This window comes from Bactrocera dorsalis, chromosome 5 (genome assembly GCF_023373825.1).
Source record: "Bactrocera dorsalis isolate Fly_Bdor chromosome 5, ASM2337382v1, whole genome shotgun sequence".
Classification (NCBI taxonomy): Eukaryota; Metazoa; Arthropoda; class Insecta; order Diptera; family Tephritidae; genus Bactrocera; species Bactrocera dorsalis.
The window spans coordinates 45,985,803-46,009,850 of NC_064307.1; the positions used below are offsets into that span (position 1 = coordinate 45,985,803).

At 35.5% G+C, this 24,048-nt stretch overlaps 1 protein-coding gene across 4 annotated transcripts in view; it reads left to right on the forward strand.

Annotated features, from left to right (window-relative positions):
- The window catches only part of LOC105233973 (transcription factor AP-2-epsilon), a 110,802-nt gene that overhangs the window by 26,050 nt on the left and 60,704 nt on the right, over positions 1–24,048 (forward strand). The window contains exon 1 of one of the 4 annotated variants that reach the window (XM_049457419.1): positions 17,237–18,184. The exons of 2 other annotated variants lie outside the window; for them this stretch is intronic. In XM_049457419.1, coding sequence (XP_049313376.1) covers positions 18,128–18,184 — 57 coding nt within the window. In that variant the 5' untranslated portion in view covers positions 17,237–18,127. Of the gene's footprint in view, positions 1–17,236; positions 18,185–24,048 lie in introns of those variants that run through there. One more of the 4 variants, XM_049457421.1, reaches the window with a different exon arrangement.

Below are 24,048 nucleotides of genomic sequence, written 5' to 3' on the forward strand. Positions count from 1 at the left end.
TACATACATACGAGTATATGAAATGTACATGTTGTGCTATATCCCAAAAATTTATACAAAAGCATAAGTAAGTTTCAAAATCAATAGGCACCACATGCAAATGGTCACATACATACATACATATGTATTCGCACTTGTAAATATGTTGATATTACATAGATACATATGTTTAAATTAAAATATTCAAACCTGATTTTGTGGAAGCGGGAGATGCAGCTTCACGTGTATTAATAAAGAGCAGATGCAGATGTTTCCGCTGATCGCATTCAAGCCTGAGGCATGAACCGTATCTGAAACCGATCGTACGAAAGAATGCTAAAGCCACCGTTTCTAAAAAAATTAGCAACATATTTTTATATGATTTCGGTTCATACAAAGATACGAGAGGATGCCTACTAGTTGTGGCTTGAACTTTGCTTTTCATTTTCGCATTCGCAAATAGAGCAAACGGATTAAAAAGATGCACAGATGCAGTACCCAAAAGGATTTTTATTGCTGCCATGCAAGCATATTGGTCTCTATATATGTATGTGTGTACATTGAAGTATATGGTTTCGCAAGTATGCATGTAGAGGCATAAGGCATATAAGAATGTTTCAACACACAGGCACAAAAGTGTTTATATACATGTATGTACGTATATGATAGGTATTTAGCTGCATGCAGTTAACAGAACTCCTTCGCCGCAATGTCTTTATATAACCGCCGGCATAGGCGCATTTTTAAAACTCTTTCCTCATTTGGCGTTTGTAGTACATACACGACAAATTGCAATTATAACCTCCAATTGGATAGTATCTGTGCAACTCATTTCCCTAAGCTATTTAGATATTATACAATAATAAATATTTTCCAACTACATAATAAATAGAGTATCGGTGCAGAAAAACCACGTATTGGTGTGGTTTGTGGGTCGGTGGAATCATCGGTCCAATTTCTTCAAAACTGATAGCGGTGAGAACGTAACCATCAATGGCGACCAATATCGCGTCATTATAATCGACTATTTGATGCCTAAAACCGAAGCTCTTGATCTCGGCGACATTTGGTTTCAGCAAGGCGCCACCACTTCCCACACATTGCATCAATCAATAGATTTTCTGAAAGAACACTTCGGTAAGCAAATAATTTTACGTTATGAGCCCAACGATTGGCCAGCAAGATCGTGTGATATCACACCATTAGATTTTTTCCTGTGAGGATATGTCTTAGGAAGTCTTAAGTTTATGCGGACAATCCCGCTTCGATTCAGGCCTTGGACCAAACATCACGCGTGTTATTCGCCAGGTACCAGTCGAAATGCTCGAACTTGTCATCGAAAATGGTACTCACTGAATGGACCGTCTGAGACGTAACCGCTGCCAACATTTGAAAGAGATAATCCTCAATACGTAAATGCCAAAGTACTATGTTCTTTCGAATGATAATAAACATTTCCAATTAACTTTAAAATTTCTCTATTTTTTTCTTTAAAAAAGTAGGGAACCTTTTTATATTTTTAACTCTGTTCTAATAAATGTTCCTCACAGCTTTTTATACACTTTTTATACATTGCAACAGAGTATAATAGTTTTTTCACCTAGCTGTTCTGTGTAACACCTGAAACTAATCGAGTTGGACATAGGATTCTTCTTCTTTATCGGCATAGACACCGCTTACACGGTTATAGTCGAATTAACAACAGCGCGGTAGTCGTTCCTTCTTTTCGCACTTTGGCGCCAATTTGACATACCACGTTTAGCCAAGTTCTTCTCTACCTGGTCTTTCCAACGGAGTGGAGATCTTCCTCTTCTTCTGCTTCCATCGGCGGGTACTGCATGAAATCCTCTCAGAACTCAGATGATGTTATATTCCATGCTCCTGCACTGTATATCAGGATGGGGATGATGAAGGACTTGCAGAGTTTGGTCTTTGCTTAGTTTTCAATTGCCTACTCAATCCGAAGTACCACCCGTTGGCAAGAGTGATTCTGCGTTGAATTTCAAGAATGGAACATATGAAGTGAAAACACCTCAACATTTTCATCTTGACTGTCTCGCGCTTGGGAGATCAAAACTTAAACACTTTGGAGTGCATACCTTCAGACATTCCACCGAATTGGTGGGAATGGAATTAAACGCCACAAAGCGTTTTGCTCTAGAACTGCCATTTAACTATAGTTTTAATTCCTGCGCAATATTTCCATATTTTGTGGGTATACATATCTACATATAAGGTGACTCCCATAATACATATATGTAATATTATTACAAATATTAATCAACTATATTTTTTTTCAAAATATTCCCAATTATGGTCTACTGTTTGCTTTTGAACCAATTTTGCAAGCATTTTTACCACTCTGATTATGGTATCTCCAGAAAATGCGTTTTGGCCATTCAACCGTCTCTTCAAGTGTCGATAACGTTGTCCGTGTTTATTTTTTTTGTATGGAACTAAAAAAGAAGTTATTCGGCGCCAAGTCAAGACTACACGATGGATGAATAATGAAATAGTTGTTTTAAGTGCTGAAAAATACAGTTGTTTCAGTCAATGTGTAAGAGATCGCATTCTCGTGGAGAATAGTGATCCGTCTTCTGCGGTTGATTTTACTGATTTCTTGAAAGACAAGATAAAGAAAGAAAAAAATGGCTGTATATCACTCCGAATATACTGTTCAACTTTTTTCTAGTGGTTTGGTTGTGACATGTTTGCTTTCTCCAAAAAAAAACTGACAACATTTGCTTGGAAGTGCTTCATGCCCGAACTATTTGTGTTGGATTCGGCTCATCGTGAAATGCCCATACAGTTGACTGCTGTTTACTTTCAGGCTCAATCATATAAATCCATGATTTATCATCTCTCACGCTGTTATAAATATGCATCGAAGTACTGTTATCGTTATCTTTCAACATTTCTCTCGAACAATCGACACGCCCCTTTATTTAGCGATCAACTAATTTTGTGGGATCCCACGTGAAAAAAATTCTACAATCAAATGTTCACTATTGCCTATAGTTGTCTCAATCTCACGATAGCTCACATGACGATCTTGCCTTATCAGTACAGTTGATTCTGGAACAAGATTTTGGGGCGATCTTTTTGCGGATTTTGGGCGAACTTCAAGAAATTCGTCTTGGAGTGACCTACAACCTCGATTGGTTTCAACATACCATCGATAAACATTGGTCCTTGATGGAGCTTCAACGCCAAAAGTTGAGTTAAGTTCATTGATGTACTGTTACTATGTTAATGTTTGCGATTTAATTCAATTGTTCTTACCGAAATGAATATTTTAAGTTACTATAAACAGCACAAATATATGAAAACATTCAGATTCTGTATAACATCAAAAATTGTACACTTTACGAAGAAGTTGTGAGTTGCCAGATTGTAGCAATATGGTTCCGAAATCCCGAAATATAAAGCCCAACCTAAGTATAGCGGTTTGATATGGGCGGCTCTGACAAATGAGCATCGTGGGCAAAATTTCACACCGATATCTAAAAAGCTGAGAGAATAGTTCACGTAAATCCAAACAGACGGATAAGACTAAATTGACTCAACTCATCACTTTTATCATTTGTATATGTACATATACATTTTATAAGGTCTCCGTGTCTTCCTTCGGGGAGTTTCAAACAGAGTGGCAAGCTTGATGTACATTGTTTACGCGATAATAATCTTAAGTGAATTTAATACTTTAAAAAATCATGGCATGGATGTATTTAATTAACTATGTAAGTTATGTACTTAAATCTTTTACAAGCATTTAATTTTCATATTGGTATCAATGGGTCTCAGTTCAATAGTAGTACTTTGGCTAGGAGAACTCAACTTCCTACGAATATTTTACAGTTACAAATTCTTTCGAAGTCACTAAGTCGAAACTTCTTGGGCTTCAAATTTCGTTCCTTGGAATTGTATCTAATTTCTCAATAGATATTATAACTATTTCTTAATTGTAATCACTATCAAATATTGGGTAGTCGAAAAATTCTTTTCGCATTTCTAATAAAATTTCATCTTATTGTTTTTTATATTTATACTAATAAATAAATATGTACCATTTTGGTCGACCACTTTTTGCCATTTTTCCGCTAGAAACATTATTCCATCAGTGTAAATCGAAATTTCCAGAGCGGAAGCGAGCGAACCATTGTTGTGCTACAGAAACTGATACAGCAGCGTCTCCGTAAACTTCACAAATTTCATTTGTGGCTTGCGTGGCATTCTTCCCTTTCTTTGTAAAAAAAATTTCAAAATATTACGAATTTCTTTATTATCTAGTAGCCCTGGAGATATACGACTTCAACGACATCTATGGACAAAATTCGAAAAGACTTTTTACTCAATATGTGACCTGGTCTACGGAAAGGTGGCTTAGCTGTCAAAAAATCAATTTTCACTTTTTAGTTGATTCGGATGGAAGATGAGATGCTTTTCTTTTTTTTTTTCTTTTTTTCTAGTTTTCGCACGTTAGCTTCCTTTTCGTAGACCAGGTCACATATATTGAATTTGAACACAGCAGTGAAAAGGAACACCATTCCGGAAGCCTTCATCCTAATTGATGTTTATTTTTTGGCTAATTATAGAAGAAAGAGAATGATTTATTGTAATCATAGTTGATTACCGGAATCTCCTGATGCACACTGAACAAGTAAATAGACTATTTGCATTGCGATTAGTACAAGAAAACTTCGCGAAGGCTTATTAGCATTTCCCAAAATTGTGAGCTCAAAAGTTTAAGCTTTAATTTTTGTTTTCAACTTTGCAGAGAAATTCAAATTCTTTTACATACCTCATAAATAAATAACCTTGTATGCAAACTGCCAAGGCAGGTAACGGTTAAAATGCTCAAAATAAAAGTTTGAAACTGAAGCAAACGTATTTACATAATATAATATAACTAGTGACATATTTTGTTACAAGTGGAATTATAATGCTATATGGGTATGGGTATATCTTGGTAAAAAAATATACCACTCAAAAATTGTTTTTGTGATTTATAAAATTTCCAAGTCGGCCAAAATATATACGTCGGTCGCTGTGAAGGGGAGAAAAAGAACTGCTAGGGGCTATGTACCTTAGTTTAAAAAAAAGTGTGAGAAGGGTGGTTGCAATACTCGTAAATGTCTGAAAAAAATTAAGTTAAGAGGTCAATTAATTTTGGTGTTTAACAAAAAAAAAAGTCGGGTATCGTCTAATTGTCTTACTGCTTCACTCTGCAGTCCTACTGTTCCTACCCCGCCAACAGAGGCGATGCCAAGTAAATGTAACTGGAATGTACTTGGACCATCACTTACAGGCAAGATTTAGTCAACCATTCTCCCAATGTAATGCTTGACGGTTGTAACGCGGGGATCGGTACTTGATGGCCGGAGGTTTATATCGAATTAAAGTTCCACAATGACGACGCTTCCTCTTCTTAACCAAAAAACATATGTATGTAGGTCCGACACATAATCTACATATGCACATGCAAATATACATTGAAAACAATTACCATACGGAGAACATGTACTTAAATTACTTTCGGTTCATACCATACATATGTACATATGTATTATGTATGTTGGTTCTTCAAATTTTCGAAATAGCCAGAAGTAGCATTTTTATTGGCGTAAACTGTCAGGATTCTTGCGATTGCTCGTACCTGTACCTGTTTAATACGATTTTAAGTATATTGTTGTCTTACCCGGCAGCTAAACTCGTGATATACCGCGGGCCTTCATAGCTCCCACTAAAGTATCGACTTCGTGTACGAGAGTTCGTATTCAATGAGATTTTCGCAGATAAGATTACAGGCCGCGCTCATTGGAGTATTGATATCGTGATTATTAAAAGAGAAATACATATTTGGTATTCCCAAGCTAACTTCAAATTAGTGTGATTTCTCAAATTATTTTCTCCGTAATAAGTGCGCTTCCACTCTCATAAGGTTTATTTTGAAACATACATACATACATATACATGTGTATGCCATATTCACATATGAACATATAACGAGATTAAAGGTAAAACTAGTTTGCAAACATATTTATATGTATGTATAGATTTAGTGTTTGGTATATGGAATCACGCTTAAGCATATCCGCGTACTCGCTGTGATTGCCAATCAAAACGTTTTTTCAATATTGTTGTTTTATATTAACTGTGTCTGCACTTTGAAGATGTTTTGAGTTCTCTTATTGCAGAAATATACTTGTATACTAGTGAAAAAAATAATTGAGTATTAGCTCGCGTCTGATATACAGTAGCGGACAAGATCGTATGGCATCATAAGCGAATCATGCTTCTGCAAGATAGTGATGAAGAGGTTCAAATCAGTTTGGACCTTTTTTCTTCTTAAAAATTTCGTATTAGATTTGCGTTTTATGTTCCTAAAGTGTTCTTAAAGAAATGAAAATAATAAAATAAGAGTGAAACCCAACTAAATTATGCCCCCTTGACATAAGCACGATAATTTGATATTGCAAATTTTTTTTACACGTTCTGTAAGGTATTAAAAAAATCGGATTATTAAGTAAAACCAGGCAATGGGAGGAAAAAGAAGACTATCTTGTGTAGTCGAAAAAGTTTTTTCGTATTTTGTCAATAGATGTCGTTGCAGTCGTATATCTCCAGTGCTACCAAACACATAGATTTGTGATGATTTAAGCTTCATTTAACCAAAAAAATTATAAATATCCATAATATATAAAAAAAAGAAATGAAAATTTGTGAAGTTTACAGAGACGATGCTGTATCAGTTTGTGTAGCACAACAATGGTTCGCGCGCTTCCGTTCTGGAAATTTCGATGTAAAAGATGCATCTCGCTCTGGTCGTCCAATCGTTGAAAAAGTCGATGAAATTATGGAAAAGATTGACCAGGGCCGTCACATAAGCAGCTTTGACATCGCTAAGGAACTTAACATTCATCATCAAACGGGTTTGAATCATTTAAAAAAGGCTGGCTACAAAAAGAAGCTCGATATTTGGGTACCGCATGAAATGTCGGTGAAAAATTTAATGAACTGAATTAACATCTGCCATTCTTTGCTGAAACGAAATGAAATCGAACCATTTTTGAAGCGAATGGTAACAGGACACGAAAAGTGGATCAAATATGTTAATAATGTGCGAAAAAGATCATGGTCCAAGCAGGCACGTAGCCAGGGGGGGGGCTAGAGGGCTGAAGCCCCCCCCGAAATAAGGAAATTTTTTAAATAAATCGCAAATAAAAAAGATTTATCACTGAGCTCAAACCTATAACAGTCGTACGCAACTACACTAGACGGTGACTGAAAACTTATCAAAAGTCATACTTAAGCGTTGTACAGATCTCCATCTTGATATGGCGAAGTTGGTTGGACAGGGATATGACGGAGCAGCAAACATGTCAGGGCATTTAAGTGGAGTGCAAACCAGGATAAGACAACTGTATCCAAAAGCACGATATGTTCATTGCGCTAGTCACCGATTGAACCTTGCGCTTTCTAATACTATGTCATTACCTTCAATACGGAACTGCCTTGGTATTGTCAATGAAATAGCAAATTTATTTAGAAACCATTCAAATGCAAACACAACTTTCCAGGACGTTATACAGAAGCACGCACCAGAAAGCAAAAAAAGACGACTTTGTGAAACAAGGTTTATAGAAAGGCATGAAAGCATTATAAGCTTTGTGGAGCTTTTCAAATTCATTGTACTAAGTTTGGAAATAATTTCGAGTAAGACATGGTCCATTTCGTCTAAAGCATCAGCCTTCTTAGCAGCGGTTGAGAAAAGCGAATTTTTCCTTAGTCTATTCGTCTGTGAGCAATTGTTCAGCTTAACGCTGCCACTGTCTGTGCAACTCCAAGAATCTATGGATTTTGTATCAGCTATGAACCGAGCCATAGAATTAATAAGAACTCTGCACCAGATAAGAGAAACAACGGATGGTTTTTTCAACGATATTTTCCAAACAGCATCACAAATGTCTAAAGATCTTTTTGACACAGATCTTGTAGTGCCTACAGTGACTTCGCGTCAAACTACTCGTGCTAATCCACCTTGCACAACCCCTGAAAGCCACTTCAGAGTTACAATATTTATTCCATGCGTTGATGCTCTGATTCAAAACATGACAGAACGTTTATTAGTGAATGAGGATATACTCTCGTCATTTCAAATTCTACTCCCAGGTTTTGCTGCAATTGATAATGCCGAAGAATAAAAAAATTTAACTATTTACTTCGAGGAGCAAATATCAATGACAGCATTAAAATCAGAGTATCGATTGTGGTGTGCCAGCTTATCAACAATAGATCCAACCATAGAAGTGTTGAAATTACTGCAACATTGCGATGCAACGTATTTTAAAAATATTCACTACCTGCTTACAATTTTAGCAACTCTTCCAGTGACGACCGCTTCCTTTGAAAGAACTTTTTCAACCTTAAAAATAATAAAAACTTTACTACGCAGTGTGATGGGCAATGAGCGGCTGAGTGCACTTGCTGTTATCGCAGTGCACTGGGATATTAAAATAGATCCAGATGAAGTAATTAATGAAATGGCAAGCAAGAAGAAAAGAAAAATATTACTTATTTAAGTTACAACTACCAAATAATTTAAGTAATATGTATATGAATTTATATTGTTTTTTTTTTAATAAACAGAAAATTTAAAGTTTATATATGTTTTTACTTCAGCCCCCCCCGAAATGAAAAGCTGGCTACGGGCCTGGGTCCAAGCGTGGTGAAGCTCAACAAATGGTCGCAAAGCCATGATTGACACCTCGAAAGGTAATGCTGAGTGTTTGGTGGGATTGGAAAGGAATCATACGCTATGCGCTGCTCCAGCCTTACCGAATGGGCTTCGTCTTCCATCAGGACAACGCTACACACACATCTTTGGTGACTCGGCAAAAACTGGGAAAGCTTCACTGGGAAGTTTTGATGCATCCACCATCAATGCAGAACTTGAGAATTACTTGTCGCAGTTTTTCGCTGAGAAACTCTGATGGAATAATGTCTCTAGCAGAAAAAATTTCAAAATTGTACATATTTAGTACATTAAAGCTCATTATAAATATAAAAAGAAAAATAAGTTGCAGTTTGATTAGAAATACGAAAAGACTTTTTGACTTCCCAATATAACAGAAGAGTTGTATCTTAAAGTATCTGAGTTCTTCAAAATAAATCTTTCGTCTTCATATGTGAGCCTTAAAGTCGGAGAACGGTTCAAAAATTAGTGGTAATAGGTCAAGAAAAGGGGAATTATCTGGAGATTTTTTCTTAATATGAAATTGGTGATCTTGAATTTATTGGTGCAGTTATAAAATAGATAAAATGTACAACTAACGGGTGAACCAAGGAGAGGAACTTCTTTCAATAGCATTTTTTTGACAGATCACATTTGATACTTGTCAAGCTGTCGTATTGTTTGGTATTTCATCATGGAACAACGTTTAAAAATCATTCAGCTTTATTACGAAAATTCACATTCTGAAAAGAATGTACTTTGAACGCTTCGCTCTTTGGTCAACATAATCGACCGACTGAGCGTACTATTCGTAACAGCAATTACTCCATTCAACAAACCATGCAATAGCCCAAGTCGAGTTCTACCTTTGACATATGTACATATGTATGCTAAAGAATAAAGTAATGAAAAATAAGAGTTTTCAATTTTCGAAAATGTGTGATACATTGATGTACCTGTTAAAAAATGATTAGGGGATTCTATGCCACGTATTAAAACTGTCATAAAAAATAAAGAAATTCCAACAAAATATTGACATTTAATTTTCATAATTAACTAATAAAATATGTTTTTTTGTTTTAGTTACAAGATGTGTTCCAAAGTAAACAGGACTTAACAAAACAGAACAACTGAACTTAACAGAACAGATTGTTTTTTCCGGCAAAATCAATTTATTTTATTCAAAATAGTCTCCTTCTGCTTCAATACAGCTTTTTGCACAGTCCAAAAGCATGTCGAATGAGTGTTTTAGCTCCTTGGCCGGTATGACCGGTTCAAGCCTTTTGAATCGCCTCTACGTTTGCATAACGCTTTCCTTTCATGGGCAAATGCATTTTTTCGAAAAGGAAGACGTCGCACGGTGTCATATTAGGTGAATACGGGGAGTGGTTAATGGTTAAAATGTGATTTTCGGTCAAATATTCGTCCTTCGAATGTTGGATTCTGAGCAAATTTTGGTCGTCAGTCAATTTGTACGGAACAAACCGTGCATACACTCTTCGTAAGCCCAAATGTTCGATGTTTTGGAGATGTTCAATCCCATTTCCATGAATTTCAATGATGATTTCGGCTGATTTTTGATGAATTCACGCATAGTTTTGATTGGCCCATATGTTGATCGTCATGTCCTCACGACCTTTCTGAAAACGTTGAAACCACTGGTGCATTGTTCTACGGAATATCATCAATTGAAATGTTTCGGTAAAAGTACCAATTTTAAAACAAAATTTAATGTTGGCTCTTTGTTCGAAACTCATTTTCGCACCGATAACACAAACATACTCACACCTAAAACGCGATAATTTCAATTCCAATCAATGAAATGCCATGAAATTCTGACTGGACAATCGATAAATTCCACATATAAATGGCGCCACCAGGGGGCACTGGATTCAGAAAGTCATGTTTGCTTCGGAACGCAACTTGTATAACTCACTTTCAATTATTAGAAAAACATTACATAGTTTTGAAAGTACATATATAGTACTACACGTATGTTTTTGAAAACCAGAATGACATTCAAGTCTGGGGCTGTATAGCGAATTCAGCGAATGTGATTTAAGCTTTTCAAAATAATAACAAAGGAAAAAATCGAAGAAAATATATGTGCGATTATTTTTAAATTATTATTTCTTATTATTATTTTTACATGGTAAAGTTTATATATTCGCTTGCTTTACATATCATTACATAATATTTTACGGCAAAGGAAAGGCACATACATAGATAGTATATATGTGATACTCACATCCTTCCAAAATCGGATCAGTATAGAGTATACATACATACATAGATATGTATGTAGTGAGCCATACGGATTGTTGGGTAAAACTCATGGAAAGCCTTTCAATTTGTTAAAGAATCTTTACGAAATGCGGCTATATTATTGTTCAAAGCGTTGATGTATCTACATTTAAAGTTTACAAAATGTGTTGATTTACTCATCCCCTATGAAACAAGTCTTTGGCTGAACGTGGATGCAACATGTAGACCTAAGTTATTTTCTCAAAATGAACTCAGTGATTAAAACGTGACGTAATGTCCACCGTATAGGGACATTCAAGATTACTGTTTTAATTATGTACATTCGTTGAAAACTTTCGAAGCTTGATGGTCCTCGAATACAACAATTAATGAAAGATACAGATTTGATCGAGGTTATGACTGTTCCGGAAACTGAAGCTTGAAAGTGTTTCTTGTTATTCGTCGAAAATTCGCAGGTAACCATAAAGCATTAAATTATGAAGAAAATGTGAAAAATGTGCTGACAAACTTTCAGACTCGAGGACCAAATATGTGTTCCAAGTTAGGCTGGTCTCCGCAATCATCTGGATGAATTTTCGGATAATCTACGATCCACAATCTAAAATTGGCGAAAAAAGTCGATGACATCGTCACATGATTGCAGATTAGTGCTGGTCCTAAATTATGAAAATTAAAAAAAAATATTTATTGGGATCTATTCTTGTTCAAAACAAAACTGATATTATAAATATCTATACATAGATACATATGTACATATGTATGTTATTTTGTTTCGTGATTTTTGAGTTTTGTAATCGAAATATGAATTTAAAAATATATGTACATATGTGCGAGAGCAAATCGTACAAAATTATTGATAGTTTCATGAATTGTGAGCACAAATACATACATACATATGTATATTTAAAATCGATCTTATATCTAGGACAGCAAAACCACTGTAGACCAGTGGTATTGTATCTAAATACGAGAGATTAAATATATTAAATTAAGAATGCGAATTGGCTGTTTGCGTATTGTCCACGCACGAGGTAAAAAAACAACAGCTATGCGCTGTTGATTCGCTGTCGAAAATCAGAAGATGAAGCTTGCGAATGATGTTTAGATGTAATCATCGCTCAAAACAAGTGAAACAAAACGAAAATAACGCCCAGGTTGCCTGCTTATTGCCACAACCCCGCCAGTAGCGCAAGCCAATGCCACCACCTCCCTTAAGGGCAAAATCGCTGTAATACTATGCCTGTAGTGCACACGACTACAGCCACGAGCACATAAAGCATTTGTGTACATAGCGGCTGGTAAAAAAAAATGTGTATGTATGGTATGTGTGTGCATCAGTTCTGCGTACCTATATTTATATACCTCATGTTCGGGTCGGTTTGTATTGATCGGTAGCCGGCGTGAAATCACTCGTAGCCGTGGCCGTGAGTGGTTTAGTGTTTCTCCCCTGTATGTGTGCGGCTCCGTAGGCCTTCAATGTTTTAAATGCTGCAAGCACGCTCCGGAGCTAACACAAACGTCCAGCCTTCTTGAACAGAAAACAGTAAGTTGGGCGTGGCTTGAAATCAACCTCGAATGGTTGGAGAGTAACTCGAACTTTTGTTTGTACCAATATGGATTGTGCCGCAAACGCTTAGTTAAAGATGGAAATTAAGAGACTGTCTAGCCGTTTCTCTTTCAGGTGTCTTGTCATTTAATTTTCTCTTGATAACTAGCGGTAAAATGAACAATGTTGTCAGAGTATTTTACTTTTAAACCAAATTAAATATCGTTATCAATGCAGTAGTTTTGCTACTTAGAATTTCGGACTTGTATTAAATTAGTAAATAGTTTCGTTAAGCCAACGGAGGTATAATTGTTATACAAGATCTGCAGAAAATATATACAGATGGACTTCCCTGACTCGAATTACCATAATCCACAAAACGAACTTCGTGTTAAAAAGACTTAGAGATATAGAAGGAAATTTGTGTGAAATTTTACTTCTATTGCCAATTCAAGAGTTCGATCTATAGAGAACTTCGAGTTATAGAAGTTGAAAATGTTAAGCTTAAATTATACACTTCAGTTCAACTTTTTTTTAAGTTTACTGTTTCTGTTTCCTGTTTCCCTTTGTATGAAATGTAACTCAATTCAATCAGTTCAATATAATGTTTTCATGCGGTTAAATATTATTTCGTTTGAAAAAGTCAAAAAGAAAGCGTGGGAAAAATCAAATTGAAGGATTGGAAAATAAAATAAAGGTTTCGAACGATCCCACTCAGAAGCTTTCCGTAAAGGTCATATCTGCGAAGTATGAATTTCCAAATTATTCGGTTTGCACTATAAAAAATGAAATTTAAAAGTTTAAAAGGAATATGTTCAAAACATGCACCGAAGAAAGCGAAGCAAATGAGTCTGGTTATGAACGAGGACAAGACGAAATATCTTCTGTCATCAAACGAACGGTCATCGCATTTGCGACTTAGCTCGCATGTCACTGTTGACAGTCATAACTTTAAAGTCATAGATAATTTCGTCTATCTTGGAACCAGTATTAACACCAACAACAATATCAGCCTTGAAATCCTACGCAGAATCACTCTTATCAACATAACAATGGAAAAGTAAAGCCCTATCTCGATGAACAAGTCCCTAATAATTCCAGTCCTGTTATATGGTACGAGGCCATGGACAATGCAGCATTTGGTGAGTAGGCCTTAGGAGTGTTTGAGGGAATAGGTTTGCTGATGATTTATGGTCCTTTGCGCGTTGGCCACGGCGAATATCGCATTCGATGGAACGATAAGCTGTATGAGATATACGACGACATTGACTTAAGTAGTTCAGCGAATATAAGACAGCGGCTTCGCTGGTCATGTTGTGCGGATAGAATAGAACACACCAGCTTTGAAGGTTTTCGATTCAGTACCCGCTGGGGAAAGCAGAGGAAGAGGAAATCGCTGAACAAATTGGGAAAAGATTGGTGCGCTGCTGTTAACTCGGCTATAACCGGGTCTACGCCTGTAAAAAAGAAAAAGAAGTCTCTGCAAAGTAATTTTAGAAGAATGAAGCAGGCCCTCTACAAAGTGGATGACTAAATTCGAAAAACTCATCAGAATACGTTTTCTTAAATAATATATTAAAAAGTTGTTATTTAAATTAAGTGCTAGTGTGAAACCATTTACAAACATGAAGATGAAAGCGGAATTTATTGTAGTTGTTTCTGGAAAAAGCATAAATTTTTTCAGAGGAAGAAAGAATTAGTAATTGGAAAACCATAGAACCCGATTTACTGGTTACCGCAGTAGTTAGACGACACCTAACCCCTTAAACTACATACACACATGGTCAAAATAATAAGTACATACGCCAGCGTAACATTCAATGACCAATAAATTCTGTTTTATTCCTGCTTAAAGAGAAGTAATATCATATTTCATTTCATATATGGCTTAAATAACAAAAAAAAAGATATTTGCAGTAAATAATAAGTACATCAGGTATCTGTGAATGAAAAAATGTATCAGTTTGAGTTTTCTGTTTCCTATTTGATTTTTATATACTTATTTCATCAATATCTAGTATATCCGCCATTATTTTCAATTGCTTTTGAGACTCGTTTTGGCATACTGGAGGTAAGTTTCTGGCACGTACTAATTGATACGTACTCCCCCCAAAGGTTTTCAATTGGATTCAAGTCGAGAGATTGATATTTCAATTTAAGAGAACTCCCACTATTGGCCTGAAACCAATCTTTTATCAACCTCGTAGTATGCTTAGGATCATTATCCTGCTGAAATTTTCATATTAGTGGCATACTTTCCTCAGCATATGGCAGCATCGTGTTTTCCAAGATATCTTTATTTTAGAACTTACACCATACCACGAAAAGCAGCCCCAGACTATTATGTTGCCGCCACCGTGTTTAGCGGTCTTTTTTTACCTTTCGGATGACGGAAATCTGGCATTATTTTCAGAGAAATTCAATTTTGTTTCGACACTCCACAAGATATTGCGCCCAATTTTTCTCATCGCTTGAGGCGGACCAATTTGCATGATTTTTCGCGAAATGTAATCTTATCTTAAATTTTTGGTTTTGCAATTCTGGTATTCTTCTGGGTATCCTGATAGGTAAATTAGCTCGATGTAGCCTTCATCGGGCCATTCAGGAAGATATAATGCTAAAAATATCGGCTGATATTATCCTTGAAGATTTAAATGGGTCTTTTTTACCAAGAGTGACGAGACAATTGTCCGTTGTTGTTGGTGTCTTTTTTGGTCGACTGCGATTTTCAACATTCATTTTAATCTTTAGGGCATTCTGCACGAAATACAATGAACGGCCTAATGTTTTAGCGACATTCCTAAGACTTTGGCTCTCTTTTTTAAGGTTTAAGACGATTTCCTTTTCCTCCGGAATGCAATGTTATTTTCTACCCATCCATAGAATTTTTTTTAGTTTTTAATGCGTTTTAAACATGGAACTATACAACCGAAAAAGCAAACCATTAAAATAAATTGTCCGATTTGCTGAAAATCTTAAAATAATTAACAATACCGATTAATCGATCGAAAAATAATTAGATGAAATTAAAGCTATTTTGAATTTTGTGTGAAGTTCTCTCGTGTTTTTAATTTGATTTGCGAAGATATTAAGAAAGCGAAGATCACTTAAAACCTATGTTAGTGTTGACACAATAATTGTACGGAAGAGCAAATCAGATCCTTTTAGGTCAGTCAAAGTGATTATGATCGATGGAAAAACAGTTATACCGCGTCAAGCCCTTAACCCTAGGTATATAAAAAAAAACATTAAGAACGGGAGTAGAAGTATCATGGTCTGGGCGTGTCTTCATGGTACGTCGTTGCGCTAATTGTTCGCCTAAACAGTAAAATGTACCGGTATCAGTGTTTGGATATACTTAAAAATATAATGGAGCCATTTATATTTGAATCCATGCCCATTAACTGAACATTTATGCAAAATAATGATCCGAAACACACTTCAAGGGAGTAAAACATTGGCTCGACAATGAAAAAATTGGAATATTGGATTGGCGCAAATCCCGGATCTGAATCCAATAAAAAATTTATGGACCGAAATAGCAAGTAAAAACTTGAAAAATGATGATTTATGGGCTGGAATTGAGGAGGCTTGGTGTTGGGCAGCATGCAACGACGATGTGAAAAAGTGATTAAAAATTGTGTTTATGGTACAAAATACTAACGAAGTGAGCAATTTTATGTTATTATAAAATAATTTTTAAAAATTTTTGAATATTTTTGAAATCCTTATCTGATTGTGCTATTTATGTGTACTAGCTGACTTTTAGGATATCGATGTTTTCGGATTTTTTTAACGATAATAAAATACTTATTGTTTTAGTAATATGAAAGTGAAAGTGAATAATTTTTAAAATAAAACACTTGTTTCTTTAAATCCGTAAGTGATAAACTGTTTTTTATTTGATAACCCAGAGCGCTATTTATGCGTCCATGGCTGTATAAAATGATCAGCATGACGAGCTGCATTGATTTAGTCAAGTCCCTCAGTTTTGGGGATAACACCACCTCTTTGATTTCCATTTTTCCGGGTGTGGTCCGTTTTATGGACCTTCTGAAAATGTCCAAGTAAAAGGTTTTAACACATGTACTTACATGGTATATGATTATCTACTGTTCTGAAATTTAAAATTCTTTAGATATTTAACATTTAATTAGAAAAGTAAAAAATGATGTAAAAGCTTCTAAGTGTTCGAATTATTTTTTTCTTATTATTATTTTTTTAAGTTAAAGTTCATATGTATGTATATATATTCGCACAACGCTTTTATTGCATAAAGTGTTACGGCAAAGAAAGGATATTGTATACATATGGGTACATATTTATGTACACATGTATGTATTTCTCACTTGTTTGAGCTTTCAGGTTTCTCTTATTTATACACTTATATAAAGCGAAGTACTCTTTTATCAGCTAAGAGAGAGAGAGAGTGTTCCTCAGCGTCTTATGGTGAAGCATTCGCACCTGGTGAAATAACATATACATACATACATATGTAAAAAACAGTATGTGCAATAGCATCAGGCAGGGAAATATAAAGAGATGGTTTCGACAAATGAGATTTTGCCGCAGGCAGAAGCATGCAGCCGAAAGAGCGAATGCGCTTTCGGGCTATAGTTGTACACTTTGTTGAAACGGCCGAAAGCGAGACAACTGTTCTCGTGCCTTATCTGACTCATTGTAGTATGTCAATTTGAAGCTGCTACGAACTGTTCACCCCAGTGGCATTGTTGAAGTTGCACATAGCAGGAGATCTACTGGCCAGTAAAACAATATGGAAACAACAACCGAGGCAGTGCAGCCGAAAGCAACGCAACAGCATCTGTGTTCTCTGCTCGACAGCTACCATGGCATCAGCAGCAGTCGCGACAGAAGTAGTAGTTGTTTACCTATATACCCTAAAGGTCTTTACGTCCAACCAGAAAATTTAGTTTCAGTCGAAAACTACCGTCTCTGACTGCACAAGGGTAAATGTCGTTTTCGGGTTGCTGTTGATATTCTACGCCAACCCATTGTAGTGCGTCGCGCTTTGTTTTTGTTTTTTCTTTCGCTTTTCGCCAAAAGGACGCCAAAAAAATCATTATCAAGTAAAACACATGCATGTGACAAAATCGAAATACGCAACTGAAAGTCAATACATAAATCCTTTGTGTATGTACATATATATACATTTTTAGAAAAATAAGAACCGAACCAAGTCGTCAATATAGATTGGTAAAGCTTTAAAGTTTCAACTAACATCAGTCACATATGGATATTATCTTGTGTTATTATATTTAAATATGTACATACATACAAACAGTTTGGTGAAAGCCGTCGTTAATGCATTAATAGTGTGAAGTGCAAAACCAGATTTTCAGTTGTAATTTGTAAAAAATCAAATTCAAATTCCTACTTCATTGGTAGCCGAGTGATCCTGAAAAGGAATGTGCAATCAGCGTTTAATTGCCAATATGAATTATCATATAGTTGCCTTTTTTAGTGCCATTAGTGTATCATAAAAGTTAATAGCGGATATTCTTCGTACCTGTAATTATTATTTACACTCTTAAAATTGTAAAAGTTCATCAAATTAGTTCTTGAAGTTAAAACCATATTTACAAATGCATATCCTACATCGAACCAGTGATCACCAGTTTGAGGACCAAAAATTCATGATGGTGAGTGGATGCGTAGTTAATTACTGCTTATTATGTTTTGCAGTTTACTAAGAGTTCAACTTAATTTATGGTACATATGTATGTGTTTGTATAGGGCGAGGCTCGAAACCACTAAAAATTCAATTTCCAAGCACATAATCCCCAAACTCAAGAAGGAGTACTAAGCGAAAGAGCTGATGATTTCCCTCGGATGGATCGGCCAGGGTTACTTTTTTGAGCGCGGTCGTAGGCCGCAAATATAAAAAGGAGTGCCTTGGGTATTTTGAAGTAGGGGGTTTTAATATCTACATAAGTGAAGTTCATTATTATTATGATATTCAAACCAAATGACATAAATTCGATTATAGCAGTCAGCCTCCCAAGGACTAAAGAGTTTATTAGTAATTTCACTACTCTGGAAAAATATAAAGTAACAGAAATATAATCCACAATCAATCCATTTTTGAATATAGTAAATAATGCTAAGATACCACTGAAGTTACAAAGAGTAGCAACGTATGCAGATTACATTGTTTATAAATCCAATCAGATCCATAACTGAAAGTGCTAACTTTTAAGCGACACGGCTTGATAGAGTACTTGAAATAGATGCTGCATTCAGCTACATCAGTGTTTCCCAAAGTGGGCGATAACGCCCCCTTGTGGGCGCTGCAGGTGTCAAGGGGGGCGGTAAGAGACCCAGATAGAAAATGGGGGCGTTGTGTAAAGGCCTGGGGGGTTATTTGTAATTTTATTTAGCCTCTTAGGCAACGACTACATGAGCTCTCGACTCTCAACAACAACTTGTGAACATTAACTAATATGAATTAAAAGATTGCTCAAACTCGGTTCTATATTTCTCTCCGCATAGTTCATATATCTGTCCTATTTTATTGAATATAGAAAAAATGAAAATCAGGTCAATCGGTTGCTCCGTTTCATAACGGGGCATCCCGACAGGATAGAATTTATAGAATACTAACTGTCAAACGTATTGCTATTGTCATTGCCAAATCTGTATGTGGGCATTTGCTATCATAATAATAATATAATCATTTGCGCAAAGGTGTAAGGTAGGTAGGTTCGAGCTGATTTAGCACAAGCTTTGAGCTTTTGAACTCCTTAAATCTTTTATGTGGAAAATAAAAAAAGGATCTTTATCCTTTCTTACAAATGTATTTCTGGGGAAAATAAGAAAAGGAGAAAGATCCTTTTTTCACAAATGTATTTCTGAGAAAAATAAGAATTCATATTTTTGGACTTCTATATAACAATTGTGCTTAAACATTCCTATATAAAAAATGTAATATTTATTTTATATTCATTTGTGGTTTTGCGCGCAATAGATGAGCATTACTTACGCCTTCTTTACACTACTCGCGAAGTTAAACGTATTTCTCAAAGCAAAACAATGTCGGAAGTAAAAAAGAAGAGACGGCAATACTTTGCGGAATACATTAAATTCGGATTCATTGAAAATCCCACAAACCCATCCTCGCCTTTGTGTCTTCTACGTCTAAAAACATTTCGAATGAAGCAATGAAGCCTTCAAGACTGCAAGATCATTTCAATAAAATGCATCCAGATAAGAGAGACAAGAATGTAGCATATTTTCAAGACCTAGAGAAGAAGCATAATAATCAGTCAAGTGTAGCAAAACTATTTTTGGCGGCTGCTAAGCAAGATGACGACGGACTCAAAAAGGCAAAACACATAACATCGGAGAAGAGTTAATATTGCCAGCAATAAATGAAGTAATAACTACCGTGCTTCATAAACCGACCGCAGATATTATCCGAAAAATTCCTTTGAGTAATAATTCTGTGCAAAGACGAATTGATGAAATGGCTGAAAACATTGAAGAATCATTGTGCGATCACCTGAGGACACGCCAATTCTCAATTCATCTCGATGAGTCCACTTTACCAACTAATGAGGCATTGTTGTTGTCTTACGTGAGGTTTATTAAAGATGAGAAAATATGTGAAGAACTATTATTTGCTAGAAATTTAGAGACCGATACAAAAGGCGAAACCATGTTCAATATACGAGTATTGGAAAAGTTTTGCGATGAGAAAGAGATTTCTTTGAAAAATATTATTTCAATTGCTACGGATGGCGCTCCGGCTATGATAGGGTACCATAAAGGCTTAATAGCGCACTTAAAAAATAAAATTCCAGATGTCTTTGGTGTACATTGCGTTATTTATAGACAACATTTAGTTGCTAGAAACTTAAGTGAAAAACTATTTCAATCACTGCAAAATGTCATCAAAGCAGTCAATAAAATCCGCAACAGCTCTTTGAATGATAGATTATTTCATCAGCTTTCTGTTACTAATGACGAGGATTTCAATCGTTTGTTGTTTCATACTGAAGTTCGTTGGCTATCAAGAGGCAATTGTCTGACTCGATTCTACAACCTGTTTGACTCTGTTATAAAGTTCTTGGAAACTAAAGATACAGAATTTCAAGACAAGCTCATAACATCAAAGAATGATATAGTTTACATGACAGCCCTGTATAAATTGTTCAACGACATGAATCTCCAACTGCAAGGCGATAAACTATGTAAATTTAATTAAAACAAAAAACGTCGTTGCTGCTTTCGCAGCCAAACTGCTTCTACACAAAAAGAATCTGGGCAGACGTGAGTTTCACAATTTTCCGAATTTATCAGTATCATGCAGTAACGACGAATTGTTTGCCTACTGCCAACATTTGGAAAACCTCCACATTGACTTCACCGAACGATACCAGGACATTTTAAACTTGGAAATACCAGACTGGGTGTTGGATACGTTTTCAAATGTCAACACAGCAATGTCACCTCAGCTGGAAGAAGAGCTTATAGAATTGACAACAAACGAGGAAATAAAAATCAAGTTCAAAAATGGTTACCAAGAATTTTAACTACAAAAATCGATCACCCGAACCCTGGATTGTGGTCAGTCGTTCAACGATTTTTGATAGCATTCCCATGGTCATATTTGTGTGAACGTGGATTTAGTGCTGTGACAACACTGCTTACTAAAAATAGAAATCGTTTGCTTGTTACCGAACGTGGCGACTTGCGACTGTTCTTGAGTAAATTGGAACCTGATATTAACAAACTTATTAAACAGCATCAGATTCATCCTTCACATTAGTTTTTATATATGGATCGATTATTTTAGTTTTATTTTTAATAAAAGATTCTCTTTTTTAATACTATAAAGTTGTGTTTCAATAATCATTCTTATTAGAGTTAACTTGAGACCTAAGCGCCGTTGTATGTTATCTACTGCGCTCAGGTTTCAAGTTGCTGGTTATAGTAAAAGTTTCGTTTAGAATTCTCCGTTAATATAATATACATATATAGGTCACAAAATATTATATAAAAATATATATAAAATATATATAAAAAAATATTTATTCTCAAAGTGGGCGGTAGACAAAATAAGTTTGGGAACCACTGAGCTACATCTTTGATATATTCGATTGATACATTCTTCGCGGTTTATCCTCCAACTTTTCCAACATAGAAAATTAGTAACTGGAAAAATAAGGAAACAGCGGGAAAAGCAACGATACTCATCGCAGCCGTGTGCAATTTTCAATTTATAATTTTAATAATTTTTTGTTTATCTGATCGTTCTGGCAGAGGCATTAAATATGATAGATACATTGCTTGTAACGTTCCGAAATCAAAGACAAAAAGCTGGGGAACATTTTCGATCCATTTACTTATTTAGACACGAATAAAATGATGACAGAGCTGAAAGTTGACGAAAAAAACCCAAGAATCTACGGCCGACAACAAAACGCGAAAATTTTTGCATGAGAATTTGCGAAGAATACTACAGGGTCTCAATGTACATTCGCGCTTGGATGGATTTCAACTGTGTTTGCAGCTTCTAGAAAGAGTGTGTGCCTTGAATACCAAAGAAGATCTTATTGACTGCTTGACGGATAGATTCAACGGCCTTTTGGATAGTGACAAAGTCGGCCGACGTTTGAAGTTCAAAGGTGAACTTGATCACTGGCAGTGCCATTGGGGGTAGAAGCAAAAGTCAAAAGACAACAAGTTAACGTCCACTGCATTGGAAACGTTGAAGGACTGCGATGTAGACATATACCTCTTATTTCAGAAAGAAAAATGTCTAAGGCATATACTATATTTGAATAAAACTCCTTTTATGGGCATTTCTTGTATAATTTTCCAGATGACAATAGCTTTTTAAGAACCATCAATAATTATCCATCGTGTGGCTATCCAATTTACCTTGATATTCTTTTTCCATCACTAGATTCTGCTGGAGGCGCTCTATGTTCCTCACTATAATTCAATCCAATTATCTGAAAAGTTAAGCAGATGTTTGCGGATATACTCGTAGTCTAATTTGGAACTCATATTTTCTCAAAGAGTCTGAAAGTTTGTCAGCATATTTTGCAGAATTTTTTTCATTATTTGGTGCTTAAAGGGTTACCTAATTTCCGGAACAGTTAAACCATAATAACATCTGTATTTTTCATTAAGTGCCGCATGGGAGGACCATCAAATATTCCACCCCTCAACTTTTCCAGATTAATTTTCGGAAATTTTCTACAAATGTTACTAAAGCAATATTCTCTGATGTCTAATCTAGCTAACTCCACGTTTGATTTTAATAAAACATTCCGCATAATTTTTTGCATACATATTTTCGCTATAGAGTCTGAGAGTGCACTAAATATGTACATATATAAAAGTACATTCACGGCTTTCAGGAATAAATTCGTAATCTGGACACTTGAAAGCATCGAAATCTGCTGAGATAACCAGGGCAACTAACAAAAAATATATTTTTTGTTGAGCTAAGTAAAAAATGTATTGATGATATATGTACGAGGTGTGTTTTTTCAAAAATTATTTATTTATTCATGAATATCTATTTTGTCCCCTTCAAAGTAATCCCCATGAGACATTATAAACTTGTGCCAACGGTTTTTCTAATCTTCGAAGCACTTCAAAAATTCATTTTTTTTATCTTCTTCAGCTCCTCCTTATCTCGTCAAGAGAAGCGTAACGTCGTCCTTTCATGGGTCTCTTCAGTTTAGGGAACAAGAAAAAGTCACAGGGGGCCAGATCTGGGGAATACGGTGGCTGCGACATCATTAGTGTGTTGTTTTTGGCCAAAAAGTCCCGTGGCAAAACGATCTTCGCTGTTTTTTAATATTCAGAAAAATACTTCAACAATTTTTTTATGAAATTTATTATAAATGATAAAGAGTTGTACACTCACAATGTAATAATCGGAATACCAATGAAAAATATTAATTTTTACTCCAATACTCTTCAGTCTTTGAATTTGTCTTATATCTTTTGGCTTATATCTTTCTTAAAAATAGTGATAGAACTTAAATATGCACTTTTCTAAATTTGATGGCAACAGTATCTTTATTTTTACTCTGTCGTCGCGACGTGTCACTCTCACAGTTACCCTATGCTTTGAATGTAACAAATACTTTTATTTCTCGAAATTTTCAAAAAAGGTATTTAAAAACTCCAATTCGGGCAAAAATTCCTGCAAATTGTGTCAAAAGTGTACAAGATATAGGGCGAAAATGGGTTTTTTCTATGGCTTTTAATAAGATGTCTGTAAATTTACTATCACTTTCCTCAAAAACCGTTTTGTGTGAATTTTGGAACTTCAGAATTTGCGAGGTTTCTAGTTCCTAAATTTTATACACTTAATATCGAAAATATTTTGTAAAAATTCACTTTTGTTCGAACCACCTCAAGAAACTTGTAGGTAGGTAGATAAAGGGGGGTGGCAGAACATCCTGGCCCCGGGCACCCAAAGTTGTAGCTACGCCACAGGATAAAGGGTGACCTATTTCGAGGTTGCCCTCTTGTTGAAACC